At 37.5% G+C, this 24,829-nt stretch overlaps 1 protein-coding gene across 1 annotated transcript in view; it reads left to right on the top strand.

Moving 5' to 3' along the window:
• The first annotated feature begins 10,119 nt into the window (after window positions 1-10,119).
• Window positions 10,120-24,829, top strand: part of LUZP2 (leucine zipper protein 2) — a 204,765-nt gene continuing 190,055 nt past the window's right edge. The window contains exon 1 of the mRNA XM_009288871.1: window positions 10,120-10,240. Coding sequence (XP_009287146.1) covers window positions 10,179-10,240 — 62 coding nt within the window. The 5' untranslated portion in view covers window positions 10,120-10,178. The remainder of the gene's footprint in view (window positions 10,241-24,829) is intronic.

Raw genomic sequence — 24,829 nt, 5'->3', positions numbered from 1 at the left:
ATTCCCCATTGCAAGAATCCACATTTCTTGAAAGAAAAGCAGTAATGCAGTCAGCCATAAGGCAACTGAATAGAGGTTGACTTGTAGCTCTGTGCCCTGCCAGGCAGTCCCCTGTGTCGTTCTTTGTTTCTCCAGTTGAGCTTTCCGGCCAGTAGTACTGGTACATCTTCCTTTTACTTCTGCTGGTAGAAAACTAGACTAGAGGGGAGAGATGGGAATGGACAAAAGATCTATAGTGATAAGTGTTGTTCCTGTGTTACTATTCAGTGATTCACACATGACTCTTTGGATAGATATTTCTCCTAAAATCTGAAAGAACAGCTCATGAATGAGTGAAAACTCATATTTATGAATGAAAGTAATAAAGCAAAATATTTGTCCCTGTAGGAAGATGACGTATCCATCTAGGAAAAAAAAAAATCTCTGTCTACCTAGTTGGTTATCATAGGATTTATGTTGCAGTCATTTTAGTATCCATTTAAGCACAGGAATTGCAACTGGGTTTTGGAAAATATGTCTGAATGCTGCTTTTTCGTATCTTGCCTACTTTGCTTGTTTAAATTTTCACAGAATGAGTGTGCATGGGATGATGCCTTTCACACTTCTGAATGTGTTTGTCTTCTGTCCTGCAGCGATCTACATGTGGTAGGAGAGGGCTCTTCTCTTTGCCTTTTTCAGTATTTTCATCCACATCAGTCTTCTAGGTTTTTCAGCTACCTTAAAAGCAGACTTATTAAATCTTCTTTTTAAATTACTTCTTTGCATTTATAATAGGTTTTGTATTTATGCAAACATAATTTTACATTTTACTTCATCTAAAGAAAAGAAATTGGGGAATGTGGTTTTGGAAGCATGTTCAAAGCTCTTCCCATATTGCTTTGGTGGCAAGGTGAGATGGAAAAACAGCTTCAGATTGCAGTTTTAGCCTCTGGGCTCTGCTGAAATCCATTCATTGAATGAGGGTGTATTTGATACTATACCTCATAAGTGACGTAAGGCACACCTTACACTTGACCAGATTCCTAATAATGATGATAAAATGATGCATTCTATGAAATCTAGCAATGACATGAAAAGGTGAACAGAACAAGAAATCTTATGATGTGCCACTGCTTGGAAATCCTGGTTGATTTCTTTCATTTAAAGATGGAGAAGCAATTCTTGTAAGGTAAATAACAAATTAGGACTACTGTAACTCTTCTTTGTTTTACTACTTTTGGTAGTCAGGAATGCTGGAGTAAATGTGAAAATCTTGTGGTTATTCAACACCACTGTAAAACTACCTCCCCCCCCCCCCCCCCCCCTCTCCCTTTTGTTCCTTTTGGTTTTTTTTTTGGTGGTGTTAAAAAATTGCACCAGCGGAAGATTCCTAAATAATCTAAATGTTGTTTGAAGTTAAAAACAGTAATGTTAATTAAGATTTTTAATTTTTTTTGTACTAGTATTTTTTAAATATGATTAATGTTTGCTACTGAGATGTCTAGTTTGATACACATACTGGCTTTAATCTGAAACTGCAGATCAGTAAAGAAAATGTGAGATAATTCTTGAGTGTTATGAAACCTTTTTAGGCCATATTTTGAGAAAATATAAAATAGTGGTTTCTCTGAAGTTAGTGGAACCATAAGGGTTTTCATAAGCTCAGTATCTCAGCTCTGAGCGTAATTTTTTTACTGTGTGTTTCAGTTTTCACTGTAGGTAGGAATACAGATGGCTGTGGAGAAGTACAGATGCCATTTTCTTACTGTGATTCCCAGCACTGTATGGGGAGACAAAAGCAATGAGTTAACATCTGAAGTTTTTCAGGTAAACAGAACGAAAGTGTCCTGGTCATACTTGTTGGCTCTGCTTGACTGAAACTTTACTCTGTTCGTTACCATGCATTTGTGTGGGCTGTATGTTTTAGACCATTAATGAGACATGCGATAAATGTATATACAATTATATTGAAAAATAAATGTAGTGACATGGTAGTCTGACATGACTGCTTCAGACTGTACTTACTTTGTGTTTTAAAAAGTGCAATTGTTCCATTATAATGCACAGATCTGCAAGATTTTTTAACTGTGCAATTATAACATAATATTAGTGTGACAATCTTACTGTTGATATAACGTAGCAATTTTCACTGAGTTCCCATTAATTCTGTGTTAATGACATTTTGATATGATCTTGATAGTATAAACCTAATGCATGTCCTATCTAATAAATTTTGAATTAGAGCTGCACTTCTGCTAGCTTTTCAAAAATCAGGTTTTTAATAGGGTATAACAGAAAACAGTGCAAAATATTAGGAAATTCTCATTATTTCATTAAGGAAATCCAATTATCAGTTAAAGCCTTACATTCCTACTTTATTAAGAGAAGTTATGCAGACTTCTTTATGCAGAGGGGAAGGCACATATGTATATCACTGGTGTGAATAAGAACATGCAACATGTTCTATTTGTAGCTTTGTAAAGAAACTGTGGAGCATTCTCCTTTGCTTGCGGTCTCTTACCGTAACCTCTATTTGGCCATAAAAACACAATATCAACTTGTATATCATGAAACAACATAGTAAAGCAAGCCAAGTATAGAATGAAGTGGAAAACGCATTTGTGACCATCATAAATAGCTATAGCAGTTTCAGAATGACACGATATAGGTATGGTTTATGTGTGTATCTTCTATGCTACTAGTCATTATATTGCATGTTATCTGACTCTCCATTTATACTTTGAGAGACTACTCCTGATATTATTTAACATGAAGTCAGAAATACTTACTGTAATGCAAGATTCCTTATGAGAAGCTTATCAACAGTAGTTTCTCTGTGTGATTTCCACACACCCCTACCCCCCCAAGTGTCTCAAATTATTTCACACCGTAGGTTCCCAACAGGTAAATGGTGGTCAAATTATATGTGGATTCATCAAAAATGCTGAAGTACTTTGGATATAGGAGTCTGAGTAGTATGATACCAGCTCTGATATTTGGATCATCTGGACTGGGGTGTTTGTAAAGTTCAAGACTGAACTATCCTAATGGCTTCGTTGTAATAATTTTCTCTTGGATCACACGCAATTGCATTATAGCTGTAGAAGACCAAATGCTTTACAACTGATTTAATTGGATTTCATTTCTTTCTACACATGGTTCTTTTTTCTTTTTTTTTTTTTTTTTTTTTTTTTAAAATTGGTCAGTTAGGATCCAAATATACTGGGAGAGATCATCTGCCTTAGATCTAAGCATAGGTACCAGCCTACCTTTACTGTTTTAAATTAAGAAGGGGAAGGTGGGAGGGGAAGCAGGTAGCAAAGTTTTAAATTATTATAAATGTGTTAAAGAAAAACATTTGGTCAGCTTTTCAAGGGACCTTTATTCAGTGTCTTATTTTCTAAGTGAAAATTTTTGGATGCTCTAATGAATTGTTGCTAAAAATTGGTGCTAAATATGCTACATTCTGACTAAGAGGAGAAAATACTTTGAAGACTTTTCTTCCACAATAAAAAACATTGTTTGTTATCAGACAATTTCAGCCTTATTTGATGTACCAAAAAGCATTAGAAAAGTCCTCTTGAACTCCAAACTGATTTTAAAATAAAAAAAACAAGTAATTTAAAATGGAAACAAGTCCTTAAAGCAATTTTTAGCATAATTCTGAGGTCTGTTGAACCTGATACCCAGAATAAGTCCATCCACTGTGAAACCCAATAAGAATGGTTCCTGACCTCTCCAGGGCTACCCAGATGTAACTGAAATTTGTTATTCTTTCCTTGTTTTGTTAAAAATGTTATTAAAATACTGTTGCCTAGCATTTTCAGTTTTTAAACAAATTAGTCTCACAGAAATGGAAAAAATTCTTTTCTGAGACTTGATTTTTATTTTGTCTGGAAGGATTATCAAGTAGCTTTTGTTTTATAGAAGTCAAACTTATCCAACTTAACACAGTAGTACATTAAACAAGAAAGTATTTCTGAGTTAAACAATAAATAATTCTTTAATGGACCTGTATGTAGACTGTCAAACCACCTTGGTATGCACATATTCTTTCTGCCTTCAGTTTTGAATGAATGCTGACTTTAACAGTGTCAAATTTTGGTATGAGAAGGCAGATTTGCCCTTAGGTGTTTGCTGGATATAGCATCTCCGAGATGCTAAAAAAGGAGTTTTAAAGTCAATGACTGCTGACTGAAACACCCTGTTTCTGAAGATGTCCTAACTCCTTTTTCGGTGACCTTGGTGAACCTGGTGGCGTGTTTGGTTTAGGTCTCAGTTCATATAGCTACAGAATGAAAGAGGTCTCTGTGAAACCTTGGACTCAAAGTGCTTGGTTCAGTGGAGTTTAAATAAACACCACATGTGACAGCATCTACATGTTATCAGGGATGATTTGTTTTAGATGTATAAGGAGAGACATTTGTAACAGCTTCCAAAGCAGAAGCTTCCACAAAAAAATTGTTTCGAGTTTCCTAATACCAAGTAATATACTGCAGGTCATTTGTAGATGTTGAGGGTTGATCTAGTTCTTGTACTTGCACAACTTATGCAGCAAGAAGTAGAGGATTGGATTTCCCTTGTACTGTTTTCTTCTCCTCCTCCCTTCCCTCTACTACATACAAATTTAAATGTAAATTTATAGATGAAGAAGTTCAGCACTGCTGCCTCTGTGGTCAACACAGGGAAGTCCAGAAATTCCTGAGTGAGTTGGTTTTGTTGTTCTGTTTTCTGAGATCCTAGAACTGCTTCTTACCATGTATATAGTGGTTGGATCGAGTCTTGTTGTCACTAACAGAATTGCTGCAGTTGTAATATTACATAAAATGTAGGTTTTCAGTGTGGAATGAAGGTAGGTAGCCCAGATATGTTAAATATTAAATACATAATCCTTGCTGGTTTGGACAGTGGAAAAAAAGAGGTGTTTCATAGAATGAAATCAAACTTTTTTCTGTAATCACATGCTCATGAAATTGCTCATTTCTTTGTACTTTAACAGTAAACCTATGTGGGCTGCCTATATTTGCTAAAGGTTTGAACGATAATTTGAATTGGAAGTCTAACCTGCTAAAAGCAGGGTTAACAATGAGGTTAAATTTACTTAAATTTACTTTTTTATTATTTTAATGAACTTGCTTCTGAATTGGCTGGCCCTTAGATTTAAAAGGGGTTACCTTGGAAATCTCTTACAAAGTTTAAATGACCTTCAAAGGGGCCTTTGCAGCAGCTTTTACCTAACTCTGTTTAAGCTATAATTCCAGCACTGTGGTAACCAGGATTTTTTTTTTTTTCCTTTTTTCTTGGTACTGAAGTTAGTTAGGCACTATCCTTGGGCAGTTGCATCACTTTTTTCAGCTGAATACAGATGAAAATGATGCGTCAATGCGTTGTGAGCTAGTATTCTAACACTGTTTTGTTATGTGATATGGTATTTAAACTTACTGCTAGAAATGTATTTTTTAATAGTTCAAAAAATTGAGGTAATGGCATATCAGACTTCCTCTGAGATGCTGTGAAAGTTGGATTAGGTAACTGTGATTCTGAATATTTCTCCTACGTGCATACTTGTAAGAGGTAATAAATATCCTGTCTCACCTGAAATATATGCTTTTAAATGAAAGTGTAATATACAGTGAATATATACTGAAGAAGAAACTGCTAGAAACTCTTCCACACTTATGTGCTTTTGTTACTCATGAACCTTCCTTTCCCAGGCAAGCAAGTCTCCAGGACTTCACCATTCAGAGCAAGTGGATTCCTGCAGTGTTTATAAAAGCATGCGTGTTGAAGATTGAGTTGGGAATCAGGCACCCCAACCCTATTATCTCACAAAGTCATATTGTTAATGTGTCAGGTATTAATCAAGAGCAGTAATAAGCTGCATGCATTAATTCTTTGTATGTGTTTATGCTGATTGTGTTTGAACATGTGGATATGAAATGTTAGGCCCAGTATATTGAAATACTTCACCCTGAGACTTATGCTTTGCATTCCTATTTTGGTAAGAACGTTTTGCCCTTCGGTAGCTTAACAGATTTGTTAAGAGTTTAGTTAAATCAAGGAGCATTTCCAAAGGCAGAGAAACTCTCCACTGGGGGGGAAGGAATGAGATGGATTGGGAAAAGCAGGAGAAAAATTGGGAAGAGGAATGCCGAATCTATTTTCAAAGTGAAAGTGAAATCTTTCTTTGAGGGGGGAGAGAAATGTAAGTAAGAGCTGAAGAAGTGTCTCCTGTAAGTCACTTGTCCCTTCTGCTCCTGCTCAACCAGTACTGTTGTCTCAGAACTACACTTGCACTCATCTTGCATCACTGAGGTCCGCAACATTGACTAGCTCACAACAGTTATCCTTAAGAAAAGAGTACTCTGATGTCTGGGGTTTTGTACTCCTTCGATTATTTAAGATGCCATTTATCATACTGTATTTCAGAGATTATTACTTGGGAATTCAGAGTGTCTGGCTAGTGCTTTTAAGACATAGAAATGAAGTATGTTGTATAGAGTGTAAAAATGTATCAGGTTACTGTTCTAGTTATCTATAATGGTGCTACAAAAATATGTATACATGTACATTTGTATGTGTGTATGTATGTGTATACACACACACGTATAAAAATACATTAAAAAGCTGGCATTCTCTGCACTGCAGTGGTGATAGGATATCTACATCATAATGTAGTCTGCTTCACAGAGCACTGGCCATGAAATTGGGATAGCTGAGTTCTACCTGTAGCTTTGCCTCAGTTGTAGGGTTTTTTTCACAAATAAAAATTTACCAACTGTGTTTGTAAAGCACCCTGAAATAAAATGCATTATATTTTTTCCAAAGGTTGTGCCCTTATTATTCTGAAAGTCTTCTGTGCAAAGCCTTGTGAAGACTTCAACATCTAGTATTTGACAGCAAGACACATTAATGGTCTGCTTCGTGTAAGTATATCTATAGAAATTCTCCCTATTAACACATATGCATTCAAAATAACTGAATAGAATATACGCCATTAATTCTTGATTGTTTTTTTATTACCATTATTTCCAAAGAATGAAAATAAAATTAGGACCCCTGCTATAGTAGTTACTATAAATACAGGCATAAGTGGATGTCTTTCTGCTCTGGCAAGCATAAGCTTGTGCTGTATTTTGCAAAGGGAGACAGTTGATCCATTTTCCTCTCTAAGGTAGGCAATGATATTCCAACACTATCAATGTATTTGGCCAAATTTGCAAGAATCTGTGTGACAACTAGTGTTTGAAATGCCTTGGAATTTTGCAGTAATAGTTCCATTGTTTTCTTCTTATTTGTATTTTCTGTGTACGGTTATTTGTAAAAGAGCATACATAATCACCTTACTTCTGCTTGCTAAGCTAGGAGTAATTATTTATTTAGTAAGATTGTCAATAAATTTGAGCGAAGAAATGGAAAGCCTTTAATTATAAGAGTGAAAATATTATATTTTTAAGAGTTCCGCATGTCTAATGTGTTTATATGGAATATTTCTATCCAAGGTCTTTGAAGTTATTATACATTAATATTTGATCTCGCTTTAAGTGTATGCAGCACTAAACAAATTGACTATACAGTCTAAGTCTAAGAAAATCTGCAAACAATTCTCTCCCACTTTTTGGTATAAATATATTATTCTTTTCTTAAGATGCACATTATGCTGTTAAAATACATCTGTAGAAAATAAAACAAAACCCCCTAAACCCTTCAAGACAATAGAAAGCTCCAGATCAATGTCAGTTAGTTGAATATGAGGGGGGAAAAGGATGCTTTTTTATGTCTTCAGGCAAACAGCTTGAGCACAATCAAGTCTGACAAGAGTAGCATTTAAGATTAAGTGCCCAGTCCTTAGTTATAGAATTTTGCCCCTAAAAATGCAGTTTTTCCATTTGTCCTACCTGTATTGGCTGCTGAGCATGTCTCTTGACAGTAATACAATTTTACTTGTGTATATCTCAACATTTAGGGTTGCAATTGCTGCAATCCCTGCTTAGCCACTGCTGCCATCTCCTAAGAGCCTGGCTGTGAGCAGGCTGTGCCCAAGTGGAGTGAGAGCCCCCACTCCCATGTCCTGAGATGGGAAATCCTTTACACTGAGCCCTTGAGGTGTTCGTAGCCTGCAACTGAGCTGTGGCAGCCTTTATAGGATATTTGCAGCAGAGCAGGACTAAAGCAGCAGTGTTGGCAAGCATGAAAGCTACCTAATTGTTCAATCAAATCTGATCAGGATGGAGAAATTATGTAAAGAATGATAATATGATGTCTGGGTGATAGAGCACTGTTATAGCTGCAGACAACCTGTACTGGAGCTACTAAACCACTTGCGGAGATGTTCTCCTGTGCAAGCATAGTAAAATCCTTGAGATGAAACCGAGACTTAGCAGTAGGCCTCTCTATTTCACTCCCCACCCTCCAAAAAAGAGGCTGAGCAGTAACAGAACTAAAAAATAATTCCTCAAGTTGCAAAGTTTCATGAGTTTTCTTAAGCTCACTCAGCATCATCAAGCATAATTTACTCCCTTGATGCACCAGTGCCTTCCACCCTGTATGTGTGCACATGAAAGGAAGATGGAAGAAGTAGTAGCTGTTGATACATGACTGAGGTGCCTGGTAGCCTGGGAAGGCTGGCTTTTTCTGGAAGACAAAATGACAAGCTGACTGCACTTTTTATGACCTTTTTGCTATTCTATCATAAGTATCCATGGCAACATGACTGTTTCTTTCATGCTGGTATGTAGCATCAAAATAACAATAAATGCTGATTTAAATTAATGTGGTTGAATAGAATTTGCTGCCAGGTGTGCTAAAAAAAAAATACTAGAGATGGGACACAAGGAAGAAGAGTCAGAAATCCATTATTTTTTCTTTTTAGTTATGTACATCGCCTTTTCTTTTTCTTCTTTTCTCTCCCCTCCTCACTTTATTACTGAAGAATGTAACAAATTATTAATTCTATTTGTATGCCATGTGACTGTCTTATTAAGGGTCAATACTAATTTCAAAAAGGTTTCCATTCATTTCAGACAGTAAATTTCTATTTGCTTTCGTGGAATCCAAAATTACTCCTCAATAAATAGTTGAATACAATGACACACCAGCTTAAACTAAGGAAACTTTTATGCGTGTGATGTATAACGTAGTTTCTGGATGCCTTTCATATGGCCAGACAAGCACACAGATGACCAAAACTCCTTCTTGTAATGATCACACTTCGTTCACTTGTAGACAAGTTTGGGGTGCTTTTTTTCTTTTTGTATTGCATAGGAAGATGATTCTTATTTAAATGTTATACTTTCATATGATTTGCCATGAGATGAGCTTCGCTTCTGGCAAGGTAGGGAACACTTGGTTAAAGATGTTTCCAGAATCTAACACTGACTCATTTAAATCAAGATTAAGGTCAGGTGAAATACAAACATGGAAAGCAGGAAAAGCAGTCTTGATGGCTCTGAAGGTCTTATCAGTTGCTTCAGGTGATGAAGGGCTTTTAGAGATGACATCAATGTTTCAAAATACCATTTTGGTAGCTGTTTCTGCTCTTACCTTCAACTTGCTGTGGTACTGGGGTGAATGAATACCTAATTGAAACAGTAACTTGTGAATTCCTGCTGTGCAGAAACGATGCCTTTCCAGATGTAGGGGCAGGCTGATCTGTCACTTGACACCTACTTGCAACAGTTCCTGCCTCCGTATCATCAGTCTTGCCTAGATTTCACTTCAAATAAAGACACTAATTGCAAAATATTGGTGGTGTTTTCATTGCAGGCGTTTGGTTTGTTGTTGGTTGTTGTTTTTTTCCCCCTCCAGGAAGAATTTCTCAGCTACGTTCCGCTGTAACGTTAGAGCGAAGCGCCGGGCACCGTGCGCTCATCCCTCCCCGGCCGCCGCTTAGGCGGCGAGTGCCGGCACATCCTTCAGGACTCGGCTGGAGCCGGCGCCGGGAAGGCTCCCCGGGCTGCGGGCTTGCGGCAGCGGCTCGCCGCCTCCTGACATCGCTCCTGGAGCTCAGATCCCGCTCGGAGCTCCCTTCCTTACTCGGTCTGTTGGTCTGTCTGCTCCGGCGGAGCTAGGACCCTCCCGCAGCGGGGCGGGCAGCTCCCCTGGCAAGGCGAGGCTGAGGAGCTGCTGGAGGAAGAGAGGGGGAAAGAGTCGGAGCGAAGAGGATAGTGAGGAACGGAACAAACCAGGGGAGCTCCAGTATGAAATTCATCTCTGCTTATTACTTGCTGCCTCTCTTTCCTGCACTGGTCTTCAGCACTAGGTGAGTACCGAGAGCTATTTTGCTTAGAGTTCTCCTGTTTTGTTTGCTGTTTGCTTTTTTAGATTCAGTGCTCTCAAGAGAAATAACGCAGATTTCAGCTTTTACTGGGGTAGTAAGTTTAGAGTAGGTATCTTCTCTGATTCTTCTCTCTCCCCCTCCCGATCCTCTGAAAGATACCGAGTCTTGTCTTGGTCTTTTCTAGGCGGTTTTTATGATGTAAAAGAGCTGCTCCTGTGTAAGTTGACCCACAGCTCATGTGATGGAGCAAGACAGTAACAAATACAAGCTTTATACGTACAGCAGTAATAGCGGATAGACTCTCCTTCATTGGAAATAAGGAAGCCGAACAGCTGAAACTGAGAACATGCTAATGTTTTCCCTTATACAGCACAAAAAATAAACACTTGAACAATCTCATCTCAGTTTAGGTTTCTGTATCTGAGCATAGACCTAGGGCTTACCTTTTTTTACCGTGACATGCAGGTGAGATGTTGCAGCAACTTTTTAACACGTTTCCTGGCATTGAGATAACACTGCAATCTAGAAGCATTCTTTTCTGTGCAAGTATAATAAATCACTGAGGAAAATATGAACAAAATCTATTGCAGCTTAAAAATAAAACTTGTTCTGACCATGCAGTGTTCTGATAAGATAATGCATACTGCTCAGTTGCTCGGAGATAGTATATTCTCCATGCTGTAGACATAACATGTTCAGCAAAGAAAAGATAAAGCTGAGACGCTCTATCCCATTGTCTTGATGTACACAGATGGAAAGTTAATGCTGGGTACACAGCAGATCTATTATAATGACACTGCTCTCAGTTCAGGCTTCCAGTTCATTATCAGAAAATCAAGCCCAAATTTTGACTGTGGTTTTTCTCTGCTGTGTTAGAAGTTTCTAGGGTACTTATTGCTAAGTCCGTAAAGCATGTTATCACAGGATATATGCATGTGCATTTATCAGTGAAATGTGCCTTTGCCCTTATTCTTGGTCTCTTCCTGTAAAATCAGCATCGAAGCAGCTTTTTGCAGAAGCACTGCATGTTTTAAACCTTAGTTGTTCACTGAGACTTAAAAAAAAAAAAGGCAAAAAAAAAAAGTGTGTGCCTGCTAAGTACTCAAAGTTGGTTGTTGCAGAAGCACATCTCTCTACAAGCACATCTCTCTACATGCTCAAACACAGGCAAATAATAACTGGGAAAATCTCTGAGTGGGAAAAGGCCCGAATGCAGGGAAAAATCAGGAATATCAAAATGCCTCAATTACTTCACCCCTTTGGAGGGGGTTGTTATTGGTGAGGGAGGGGTACTTTTTTTTTCTTTTGGTAACACTTCTGATTCAGGGACTCTACAGTGCCAGTCCATACGAACCACTCCGATGCCCTTTGAAATACTAAACTTGGAGGAAAATTGTAATATATTGTGATTCGATAATTATCCCTTCTGATTTAATAAGCAGTCTAAGGAAACGTTCACTAGCAGTCAAGTGTGAAACTTCTTGTCAATTCGGATTAATAATTTTACCCTCGCTTAAGAGTGATACATTCTTTGCTAAATTATGCCAGAGTTAAAAAGGGGAGAAAGCACCAAGTCAGCTTTTGCAGATGCAGGTTTGTATCTTGCATGAGCTTGTGCAGATTGAACTGTAGTGAAGAGAGATGTGGAAAACTTCATAAAAAACAATAAAATATGAAAATTTAGAAGTGTCTTACAAACTACTTGAACATTCAGGGGACTAAACTGGGACAAGGTATCTAGTGTAAAGCCCTAAAAGCAGGTGACTCATCTTCTTGAGAAAATACTACCTGTATGAAAAATGAACTGTAGCTCATTCTTGATAATTGTAAAGAAAAAAAATTCAAGTTCCTCCCCGCCTTTCAAAAAATAGTTGGAAAGAATATGAAGAAGTTGAAGTTGGCATGTGAATACTAATTATGAACAGTATGACTCTGAGGAGTGGATATACTTTCATAAGAGTATAATTTTGTGGCACATGGTGATTTATGTTCTTATGCAATTGAGGGATGAAAATTATCAATGTGAGAGAAATTCCAGTTAAAATCCCACCCAAGTACAGTATGTGTTGCAAAGTGGAGTTTTGCTTTTGGTACCAGATTGGTCATCCTGTTAAAAAGGAGACTGAAACTCTACAGTAGAGTTGGAGATTTATAAAAGTCTTGGACTACTCTGTTCAGCATTTGCTTTCAGTCACTTGATTTTTAACTGGCTGTGTAGAACATAGAGTAATTTTTCAACAGCACATGATGGAAGTTTAAAAAATGATACAGTGCTATCGATATGCCATCTACTGGAAGGAGATTATGCTTTAATCTCCTACAGCAGAAGGCAATTCTGTCTGTGGCAGTTAGTATTTCTTGTAAACATATGGTTAATTCATTGGTTGGACCCAAACAGAGTGGGCTTGCAGGAGCAGTTGTGTTTGCGAAAAGCAGGGTCTAATATCCTGCTGTGTGAAATTGCTTAGCTAAGGTAAAGCATCAATCTTGCAGGACAGAAAGTTTTCCATCGTGAGGATTTTTTTTTTTAAAGTTTGTACAGAAGCACAGTATCTCCATTTCATACGTTGGTGCTGAAATCAGTGAGCACAGCACTTGCTGCAGCTGCTGCTTTTTGTTCCTTGTTATGTGGTCATGCCGTCTTTGCATTGTGTCACGGTGATAGTTTTGGAAGACCTCAGCATGTCTCCAAGCCTAACTGTAAACAAATATGAATTGATGAGTTCAACTATGTTAACACAGCATGGTGAGTTTTCTTATTTTATAGTCTTGTTAAAAAGAGGAAAATACATAGCTACCACTTCTAAGAGTGCATTCATTATTAACTTCTGATTTTCAGAACTGTATGCAGCTAACTTCTCAGCATGGTCTAAAACCATATGCATGAACCAAATGCCTATCAAATTACAGAAAGTTCATGTTTTTGAAATGAACTATCTTTTCTGTATTACCTAAACTCAGTTTTGGTGCAGCTTTGAGAGACAATGATTACTCTTAATCATGTTTCCAGTTGGTTGTAGTGCCAAAGAGGTAACAAGATTGAGATATATTTGCCTGTCTCAGTTAACTACGTATGTTTTGATGGAAGAAGTAAAAATTACTGCTCTAAAATCAGTCTCATAAAAACTTAAGTGGAACCAATTTTTGAAGGTGAATTTAACTTGGGTAAAACTATTCCAAAGTCTGTGTTTTCCTGCCCACTTTTATATTTCCTTGGACATCTTGGTTTTGGCAGATCTAATATGATGGTTGTGTACATGTTACTTTTTTCATACTATGCTGAAGGCAGCGTAGTTTTTTCACACAACTTCAGAAACGAATCCTACTGTACTGAGTGCTCAGCGAGTGCACGTAGTGTATAATAGGCTCAGGGCCTGATTCTGCAGCTACCTGCATGCTTTTGTGGCCCCAGACACCTAAACATTCCGACTGGAAAACTGTTTGTAGAAGGGAATGATTGCATGAAGTCAGTGATTGGCGTCAGTAACTAAGATCTGCGGTCCAGATTACCTTGTCTAATCACACTTGCCTGCTTTTAGCTAAAGGGAGACTTTTCTGAATATTACTTCAACATTACTATTGAACGGCTGGATACTTTAATCTCTGCTCAGTGACAATTTTTTTTTGTTCAAATGACAAAAATTTGACTCCTTAGAAGAAGCTTGATGTGAAAAAAAACTTTCCTTTTTTCTATGACGGCTAATTCCTTTCTGTCCACACATGAAATGTGACCAAGATGCCAAGACATTGAATAATTTGATTGAAGTAGAATGCTTTTATAGCTGAGAACAGGACCATAAACCCAACAAGATGCACTTTAATAACAATAATAATATTACTACTACAGCAACTCATTAAACGGATTTACAAACAACAGGGCTGTAAAAGGCAGAACTTACATATTTTAATGGCAGAGAAATGGATGGTGGTCGTTTTTCTACAGTGCAGTTTACTGGCAATCTTACTGCTCTGATGTTACAAAGCAATCTGTAATTCATTGGCTTCAGAAGAATGCCACCTCTGTGTTTTATAGCAGGATAAAAGTAGTGTGCTCATTTCTGGTACGTGGATGTTGCTTAATGAAGGTATGGGTTTTGATTTGGCGTATGTCCATTGTTGGAAGTGATAGAAATATAATGAATTCGCTTACCTTCTTAAACATGAGAACCTGACTTAAATGTTTACTTTGTCCCTGGACGTACTTTCAAGGTCGACTATTTTCTTTGTTTGTTGGGTTTGGTAATTATTTCTTAAGGAATATGAAAACACTAATATCTTTCCATCCTGTCCGAAAAAGATGTGTGAAGGACTCAGTCTGAGACTCAAGGAAAGATAAAGGGGAACATCTTTGACATTATTGTGCTCGTGGTGGGGGGAAATGTTGAAAATACTTGTTTGTAGTTCTTAAGCGCTTTCCCATCTTAGAAACAGTATTTGGGCTATAATGATGTTGAAAGTAACTGTTTTTCATTTAGACTGATAGGACAGTGGAGGAACCCTGCCCCTTCCTAGATTTGGAGGTGGAAGAACAAGGCTCACTGTGTGCTTATACCCTCGGCTGTAGCCACACCATTGTTACATGCTCCAGCAGGTAGCCAAAAGTGATGCTCGCTTTTGAGATCTCAGGCTGAGGTTCAGCAGTGTCCTTCCTTTCCCCATGATGGAAGGTGAACTCTGTGGTGCAGTAGTAGACTACTACTTTAGCAGAAAAGAGGATACGTTTTTGCTGTAGGTTTGGTGGATAACAGACTGTCTTAATATTGTGCTTTCTGAATTCTTCTAGAAATGCAGGGGCATTAACTCTATCATTTGTCTCCTGCTTAGAATTCCTTTCGCACTTACTTTTGCTGTCTGAGTTTTCTGGGCCATGAAAGCTTTCTGATTTCTATCAATGTGGATGACGATGCATGTTCAGTCAATGGCTTATAAGTACTTATGTTTGAGGTACAGAAGTGGCATTTAGCATATGGCTTGCGACCTTACTATACCTGAAGAAGCGTGCGCTTTGTTGTGGACTGTGTTTAAAAATAATGGGACAAATTTACCAGTGGCACAACTGCATTATTTCAAGGAATGTGTTTAGCCTGATGGCATTATTTTGATGACTTATAAGCAAGTGCCTAATACAGCAAACTAGAAGCTACTTGGTGAAATAAAGCCTTTTCCTTCATCTGGGAGAAAAGTTTTGAGCTCCAGTGATATATTTGAAAAGAACAAAAACCAAAAACCCAACAATCACTGCTCCCCCAAACAAAAAAACAACCAACCAAACAAAAAAACATACCACCAGATGTGTAGGCAGGAGGTACCTCTGTTTCTCCTTCACCCTCCTGCACAAAGCCCATGGCCTCAGGGGTGCAAGTGCTGGACTATAAAACTGGCAATGGCAAAATGAGGCCCCCTTTTCTTGGCACAAGTGCGGTCGCCAACCATACTGCCTTAGAGTACGCAGCCACATTGAATCTGCAGGCTGCGGTATAGTACAGAGATTTCTAAGGTAGCTTTTAAACAAAGTAGGTAGGGTACCTCTATCTTGTGTAGAAAAGTAAACAAGCACCTGCCGTAGGTGGTGCTTGGTATCAGAATGAGATTGCTTAAAGCTAGTTTGGGAATCCCTGTACTTGAACTGCATTATGTATGCATATAAGAATATATGTGTGTGTGTATACACATATATTCTTAACGCTAGCCTCATGTAATAGGCTTGCTTTTCCATGATTGCAGCCCTTCTACAATAGGGCAGCCACACATTTATTCTACCTGTTTATCTTGCACTTGGTGGGGGAAGAGAATTTTTTGTGTCAAAAGTTTTAATTTTTATGGGTTTTTCTGCTGTTATGATAGGGCTAATTTTGATTAAGAATGATGCCCTTGGAAGTGGTACGCTTGTTATGTTATCTTATTACCTGGGCTAAAACATTTAAAAGTGCTCCACAAGTTTAGGCTCAGCAACCTAAATTAGAAATCCAGAAAGAAAGTCTTTCTCAGTTTGGCCAGAAACACTAAAAGTAGATTCTTTTGTGGCATTTTGTCATTTATCTTTCTGGTTTCTGGAATCTGAAAGGAAGAAGAAGGAAAAAAAAAATGAGGGGAGGGGGAAGAAAGGATGCTGCTAAAAACTTTTGTAACCTTCAGGAAAGACTTATTTTAGATTTGGTCTAATTGACAGTTAAAATATTCTTGAAGTTCCATGTGATCTCAGGTAAATCTTGAGGATCTCTAGAATTCAGTTTTGATGTAATAGAACAGTTGGAATTCTGCTTGTTATGCTATGTATAATGCGTTTCTGCCCAGGAGACTTGCCATGGAGGACGCTTTCCTGTTTCTTTCTCACTTATTAATTTATAGCTAGGGCAGAATATAAGGATATCTTAACTTAAACTTGTAATCCCTCTTTCTGTGAGGCTGTGGTTCGATATTATTTTCTATATTTAACAGAAACCTGTTCACAGATAGTAATCTTTATGATGTACCACTCTGCAGACAAATAAATCTCGTTTATGCCACTTGTCAAAACCAGTGTTTCTTCTCATTGTCTAGTTTTGCACAATGGGTGCGCCAGCCGTCTTTGTAAGGGTCAGATCTGTAAATATTCTCTGTATGGAAGACAAGTAATATGCTTGTCAGAAAGAATGAAGGTATTTCATACCATCCTTCAGTCTTAATATTGTGTGAAGGTTTAAGATGTGTATTGTTATATCTGCTATTTCAAACATGTCGGAGTGGCAAGTACCTTTTAGAAATGCTGAAGAATAAATATGACGTTGCATCAAATAGCAGTTTTTGTGTGCCACGATAGATTTTTCTCCCTTTCCTTCTTGTACTATTACTCATCTTGCCCTTTACCTCATATCACTCCCGTGTTTATTAATCTTTACTTTTACTGCGTATTATCTTAGCAATGCTTTTTGTAGTGTTCCCTCTGAAATCTCTGTTGTATTTGTTGAAACAAACAATACTTCGGTGAATCATGAGAGAAATCAATGTGTATTACTTTTACAAGCTGAAGAAATAGGCATGTATAGAATTTTTCAGTATCTTACTTGTCAATATTGATTGATAACGTCTATGGAAAGGAGTAGAGAAACGTCAAAAGTTCTGGTGTATTTTGTTTCTACGTGCTATCCTCGGAAGATAAAGCTAGTATGCTGCCAGCTGGTGTATTTTACCCAATTTGTTAAATTTTCCAGCCATTTACATGTTTTTATTGTTGTCATTTATGAATGCTCATATTTTGTCAATTTATGGTCACAATTTCCTTGTGGAGAATAGGTAGGTTTGCTCCTCATTTGCTGAGTAGGGAAGTGGAAGCTGGTTAAAAAACAGATTTACCCACTGTCGGACAAATTGCAGCACTTAAAAAACCGAGCGCATGTTTGCTGAATCCCATCTAATCACAGAACTAACACTTTTCCCTTTTAGTTGGAGATGGAGCTGCAGCAGAACATCCTTCTAAGTTCTCCATACAAACTTCTTCCAGGCCACCACGCTTTTACCCAACAATGTGTGTTATCACTGGCTTTGCTACTATCTTCTCACCTAGAGAGCATCTAAACGCCTTCTATGACAGGACAGGCAAACAGAGGTTTTTGATGGGATACAGTCTCTGTAATTTCAGTATAATATAACCCTTTAACATATTTTCAGTAGCTGTTAGGTGTCTTTATAAAACTTGGTTTGGTAGTGGCGGGGGGGGAAGACAAATTACCTAGTGCTGTAAGTGGTAAATAAAATGTGGTTGTTTACTAGTACCACATAGTTGTGGTATTCTCAATACTTGATACTGCTTTTCAGGCGTTTCTGTGATTTTGTTGATGTGAATGACTACATAAGTAGGAGCTGTGACTTTTGTACCTCAGAATTGCTTGGCGAACCAGGGGACCTAGAGTTGACAGTAACTGCAGTGATACACTTTGTCCACCTGAAGTATGCCATTCTCATCATGTCTGAATGATTTTGCAATCATGTGTTTGTTTCAGACTAGCCTGTGGCAGCAAACAAGGCGGGGGGGGGAGGAAGTGAGATTTTACTGAAATGTGGAAGAGAAAAGAAAAAAATGTGTGGAAAAATTGGACTGAAAAGCAGCTGTGCTCTGGGTGGCATTAGATTGTCTGTGGACGAAGTTTCTTCCTCCTGATGCAGGGTAATGAAATGTGTGCTCAATGTGCAAAGAGAGAATGTCTCTCTTGAAAATGGAGAAATAAAATCAATTTTACTACTGCTTTTACTTACAGCTTTTTTTGTAAAGAAATATTTTTCAGGATGGGGTGAAGCTCAGCCAGGGTGTAAATCAAACAACTGTGTTTAGTAAGTAGCTGAACCATTGAGCTGATTTGCTGAAACTGATCAGTTGATGATTAATTCTTATTTTCTGTGCCAAAATATGCAACATTGCCATTGTATTCTTACTGCTTGTTAGTGACTGGCAGAGTCCATCAGCCCCGCTGCAAATTTACCCCTCTATTCTACGGAGAGTACACAAGTTCCTGGCATGTGCTCCCCTGAAAATAGGCACTGTGGCTTTTTTGTTGGTTTGGTTTTGTTTTGTTCTTCTTTCCATGAAGGGAGCTAAGGTTTGCCAAGGGACCAAACATTTTAGAAAGGCTTAATACCTATAATCTGCAGTGGATTTTCTTTAAGTGAGCCGAATGAGTTTAATCTGATGCCTTTTGAATTTCAAAAGGGGACAGCATGTTGGCTGCACTAACCTTGTGAAAATCTGAACATAAACGAGAGCTATAGGCTTTGAAAATTAGACTTTTATTTAGCTGTTGATGTGTATGGGGGATACCAAATAGTCATGATTGTTAGCAATCCATCCTGATCTCTTTTAGAAAGTCTAGCCTTGCAGCGTTCTTTGTTTCACTCTCAGTTGAGGAATAAGGTTATTTGGCTTAATGCAAATGGTAAGGCTTGGGAAATGGATCTGTAACCATGGTGCTTAGATGACAGTGGGGCGAGGAGGGGTCAGAACCCACGGCAGCGTTGCTGCTTCCTTTCTGTTTCCTTCATTAAGCTTCTTTAACTTTGCAATCAGTGCAGCCTGTGCTATTTAATTTGGTGAAAAATCAGTCTCAAATACTGCTTTCTGTGAAATCTCTGCCTTCATACATGAATGATGTATGAAAAAAATACACTCCTCAAGTGCACAGATAGTGAATAGAGATTTCTCTGCAGTTGCTTTTTTATTTACTTGTAAAACAACTGTCTGCTGTTCAGTATACACAGATGTGCTGTATTTGGCTCAGGAAAGCTTATGAAAGCAGACATTTAATTTAATATTTTTCTTTAACTCATGTCTCTCTCTCTCTGTCCCTGTTTCAAACATCCTAGTTCCTTCCCTAATTTCTGCTCAGCTGGAGTTCTTTTGGCTCAAGGGAAGATTGTTATCTCTTCCTGGAAGCAGAAAGAAATAAATTGCTGCAAAAACTAAATAGTAACATCTGTTTTAAAGAAATACTAATCAGCTGTTCAAATGGTCTTGGAAAAACTTGCATTTCTATCTGTTTTAATGTGATAATATGTGGTATTGCCTGTTTCATATGTACCTAGATTGACAAAATTTAAATAGCTTCTGAAATAGCTAGGAAGAAATACAGGACATGTATACCAGAACTAAGTGTTTAAGGAATACACGTTCCCTTTGTACGAGATGAATTTCCCATCACTGGCTTATAAAATGTAATCTGAAAGGTTTAACCCATTTTCATCAAATAGGTGATGTACAGAAGTTAATACTGCAGTCAGGGTTAAATATTATAGCATTCACTCTTCTTTACTCTAGGGACATCATATGTTTCTTTGCTGCTTAAGCTTGATGATGATATCGCGTGTTAAAATGGTACTTTTATGTGTAATGGAAAACCTTTCCCAATAACATATAGTCATTACAGGAACGTGAAGTTTTTGTCACACTGGATTAAACCCGTAGAACAACGAGCTGTTGACAAGAGCGGTTGCTACCAGAGGAAGGTGAAAAAACCTTGGAAGAAGCAGTACGGAATGATTTCATCTGTCTTAAATCTTTCCACGTTCTAGGGAATGAAATGATCCTTAAGGTAGTGTGAGCCATTCCTGTAGAAGAATATTCAGGCAGGTAACAGAATCTTTGTTCTTGTGAATATTTGCAAGGACCCATCTGAAGAAATAAGTAGATGTCTTTTCAGCAGTTCAGTTGGTGACTAAACTGGAAATAAACATACGTATCCAAGCAATCTCCCCAACCGCCTGATTTGTAGGGAAACTGTTGGGAAGTTTCACTATGCAAAGTCAGAACTGAGAAATTGCCGTAGCCATTCTGCGACCTAATAGGATGAGAGATGGTATCAGAGGGAGATGATGTGAAAACAGACTAATTTCTACATCTGTTAGAAGGAGGTAGATAAAAAGGGATAATAAGTGGTGAATGAATAAGTAAAGTTGGAGTATTGATACTATTCTGGAGGTACTCTATTTACCTGTATCTTACCAGAGGCTAGCTATATCCAGGTGCTACTCTTTCTATACAAAGATGAAAAAAAATGCTATGTATGTAGAGTGTGAGAAAACATTGGAGGGAAGGAGACTTGTTCTGCTCTGCTTGTAACTGCTCATGACTTAGAAATTATGGTATTGGTGTAGGTTTAATTCTTTAAAATAAAACCTTTAAAAAATTATTTTAAAATATGAGTTAAAAGTATCCTAATAAGAAAGCAGTAAAAAGCTAGTACTTTCACCTGAATTCTAGGGCAATAGAACAGATTCCTCTTGTGCTACAGATACCTGTGTTCTATATACTTTAAATGTCATAAATGATGTACACCTAATGCTAATTTAAGGGTAAATCTTTCAGTGTTCTACAGATAACACTGTTTTATAGATCATATGTGTATGTGTGGGGAAATCTCCTTAGTGCTCATTACTTATGACACACTAATGAGGCTGGAGACAATTCTTACCTGCTTCTTGTTAATTTAATGAAAAAGAGTGGCAGTGGGAAAGTCTTCTCATCTGGAGTAGATGCCAAAACATCATTGTGGGTGCTGATAAAAAGAAACTAAAGACTGCAAAATTGTATCCAATTCTATTAGCATATTTTTTTTTTGAATGTAAAAAGATCTCTTTTGCTCAAGGGAAAATACAGAAATATATATAGTGTATGTGCCTCTGTGTAAAGGATTTCTAGTTGTAGTCACATAATGAAGTATGAAAAATTGATGTTTGGCTATCTTTTCTTGGTGGCTTGAATAGATATGTATGTTTCTGCTTGTATAGAATGAAATGCTTCAAAACAGCTGATTTTTTTTTATTGAACAGCTAAGGCATCAAATTTGGATACAACTTTTGCAGATCAAAACATCAAATTATTTTTACAGATAATATTGGGCTTTATTTTTTTTATATCCTGCCACTTCCTTCAAATGCAAGACATTATACTGGAGACAAGCATTGTTTCTGGCAAATATGTTAATCTGGAATTATTCTGCTACTTTCCACTTTGCAGTCTTTTGGTTGGAGAGTCTTGCACTTCAGTGTAAAAAAGATAAAAACTTTTTGTAGATTCCTTGTATTTCAATATAATATTTATGTTGATAATGCCCATTAGTTGCTGCCATTATGGCATAGGTCTAACACTACTGAAAAAGTAACTTGAGAAATTGGTGTTGTGTTAAATGCTTACTCAGCAATCTGTTACCTCGGTGGGTTTTTCCTAGTTAAATGCTTACTCAGCAATCTGTTACCTCAGTGGGTTTTTCCTAACTAGGCTGGGTCATCAGTGTAATCTTCTGTTGCAGCAGCATCTGACACATCCTGAGGGCTGTTCCAAAAATCTCCCTTATGTATGTGAAACAGTGGGTGCTTTTGCATACTCTTTTCTTAACTGGCTCTGAAGCTTTTGCAAAGCTTGCATGGCAGGTACCCCTCCAAATCTATTTCAGAGAAAGATCTGAATCTTTTCAGGCCTCAAATCCTCTTGTGAACTGGAAGCATTTCATATAACTTCTAAATCCATGCTAAAAATGTTAGCTGTGCTTTTGAAAATGACTAGGGTTGTAAAATTGGATTTCAAGCATGATTGGACCAATAGGTGGGATGAGCAAAATCCTGCATCTGCTTTTGAGTAATTATAGAAAGAAATACTGAGGCAAGGGGGGGGGATCATGCTTACACTACTTGGGGTAGCTGGGCTTCAAGGTATTTCTGTATTACCTTTGATAATGAATGAAAATGTCAGTCTTCATAGAATTTTTACATGCAGAGATGACAAGGCATTAAAAAAGTGATCTGTGATCATAGATATGGAACTATGTAAATGACAAGGCAGTGGTATTATGGGAAAAAAATGTTAATAAAATTTAGGCAATCTGTTCTCCTTTAGACAGATATCAGTTGTTACAAACTGGTAACTCTACATTTAATCAATATGCATTTCACTACTTATTTACTTTCTTGAGAGTTGCTGCTCTTACTGTACTGTAATCATGCTATAATTACAGAAATAGTAGAAATAGTAACCTCCTCTGATTAGTATGTTTGTATTTATGCTGATTTATGACGGCTGAGGATTTAACACTGTCTTTGAATGGATGTTTTAATGATTATTTTCTCGTTGCAGTACTTTAGCCTTTTGACCCATGTTACAGCACGCTGTTCCTCAAAGGAAGAGTGTAAAGTAATGGAAGCTTTCAGTCAACAGTTAGGATATATACTTACAGAAACCACTGGGACTAGAAGATACTGATCTATAAAATGGTATCAAACAATAGCAGTACTAACTTCTGCAAGAGAGGTGACTGAGGCAAAGAACAGCGTTCGTTCTTTTACCATCAGTACTATGCCTTGCAGCATCGTTTTCAATTGAGATAATTTGGAATTGATGAAGTGGTCCATGTTAGGCTTCAAATTTTTATTTGTGTGGAGGAGAAAAGTGGGAAGATTTCTTTTTCTACTTGCTTTCATTTATTCTCTTCCTCCAAAAGCCTGTGCGGGAATTAAGATATAAAACTTGATTTAAGTGGAAAAATGGATGAAATCCTGCCTTCATAAAAAGCAGCTATGGGTGGTTTTGGACATGGTTAGGGTCACTACTGCTTCATTTGATTTGGGTTTTCAGCTTGGCACTAGTCCAAGGATCATTCTTAATATGCTCATGTAAATACCTGTTTCTTAAAATACTCAAAAGATCCGGATTTCCACTACAGCTTCATCTGGAGTATTGGAAAAAATGAATGGTATAAAAACAAATGAATTGGTGGCTTTGGTGCATTTCTGAACTGAAATTCTCCCTGGTTAAACCTGTATATAATGAATGTTTGTTGCTGCAACCTAGGATATGTATAAGGAGTGGAGGTTGGTTTTGGAGGTTCAGTGGTCTTCCAGATGTTGAAACAGGAATAATAGAAGAAAATAACTCTTTCAGTAATGTATGAAAACATACATACATATATATTTTCATAGTGAACATCAAGATGAATCTTTTAAAATTAATCTTAAAACAAACAACAAAACAAAAAAAACCCCAACAACTCACACTTTAAAAATGAAGTGATTACTTAAATGGATATTAGTGTTAGAAACGCAGTGTCTCACCCTTAATCTTTGTTTGCCTAACAATTGCTTAGACATTTTAAAACTTCAGGCTGTTTTCACAAGACCACTGTGTTCACAACTATAGAGCTCTTCCCATGTGACCATGGGATACTTAAATGAAATCGATTTCAGAGTAAATAAACTTTCAGCCTTAAGTGTGAGTCCATTTATAGACCCTCACACCTCACCAGTCCATTGCCCACTTCTGGTTTGAATTACAAGTTTTGTGACACTGAGTAAAGGACTTCCTTTTATATACAGAAACCATTTTGAGCAGCTAAGGTGCCTGTGTTATAGAGTATGTAAGGCTGAGTTTGATACCTGGTTTCAAAATAGCGGAACAAACAATATAGAACGTTCTCTGTTATAAGAAATAGCAACTGATTTGTAAGTGCATCTTACCAATGAGGGAGAACCACAGACTAAGATGTTTTAGCTTTAAAAAAAAAAAACCACACACCACCAAAACTTTATTGTTTTGCAGTTTCTATGGGTCAAGGTCATAGGAGTTTGCCTTGTTCAGCAGACACATAGCCCTGGGAATATTAACTGGCTTGGCAGGATTGAACTGGAGTAAAACTCCTAACAGACTGTAGCTTTAAATCAATTATTTTATCACCTTCAGTAATTACTAACAAAAACACCCATTTGACACCCTTGAAGTCTTTGTACCATCCACTGAGTTCCCTGAATCACCATGAATCTTAGAATAATATAAAGCTCCCAGGGGCATTGTCCTGGTTTCGGCTGGGATAGAGTCAATTTTCTTCCCAGTAGCTGGCACAGTGCTGTGTTTTGGATTTAGGATGAGAATAATGTTGGTAACACACCAATGGTTTAGTTGTTGCTGAGCAGTGCTTACACTAGTCAAGGATTTTTTGGCTTCTCATACTGCCCTGACAGCGAGAAGCTGGGAGGGGGCACAGCCAGGACAGCTGACCCAAACTGGCCCAAGGGACATTCCATACCATGTGACGTCATGCTCAGTATATAAACTGGGGG

Source organism: Aptenodytes forsteri, unplaced genomic scaffold (assembly GCF_000699145.1).
Source record: "Aptenodytes forsteri isolate BGI_AS27 unplaced genomic scaffold, ASM69914v1 Scaffold8, whole genome shotgun sequence".
NCBI lineage: Eukaryota > Metazoa > Chordata > Aves > Sphenisciformes > Spheniscidae > Aptenodytes > Aptenodytes forsteri.
Note: the sequence above shows the minus strand (reverse complement) of the source record. Positions and strands in the feature narration are given on the sequence as shown.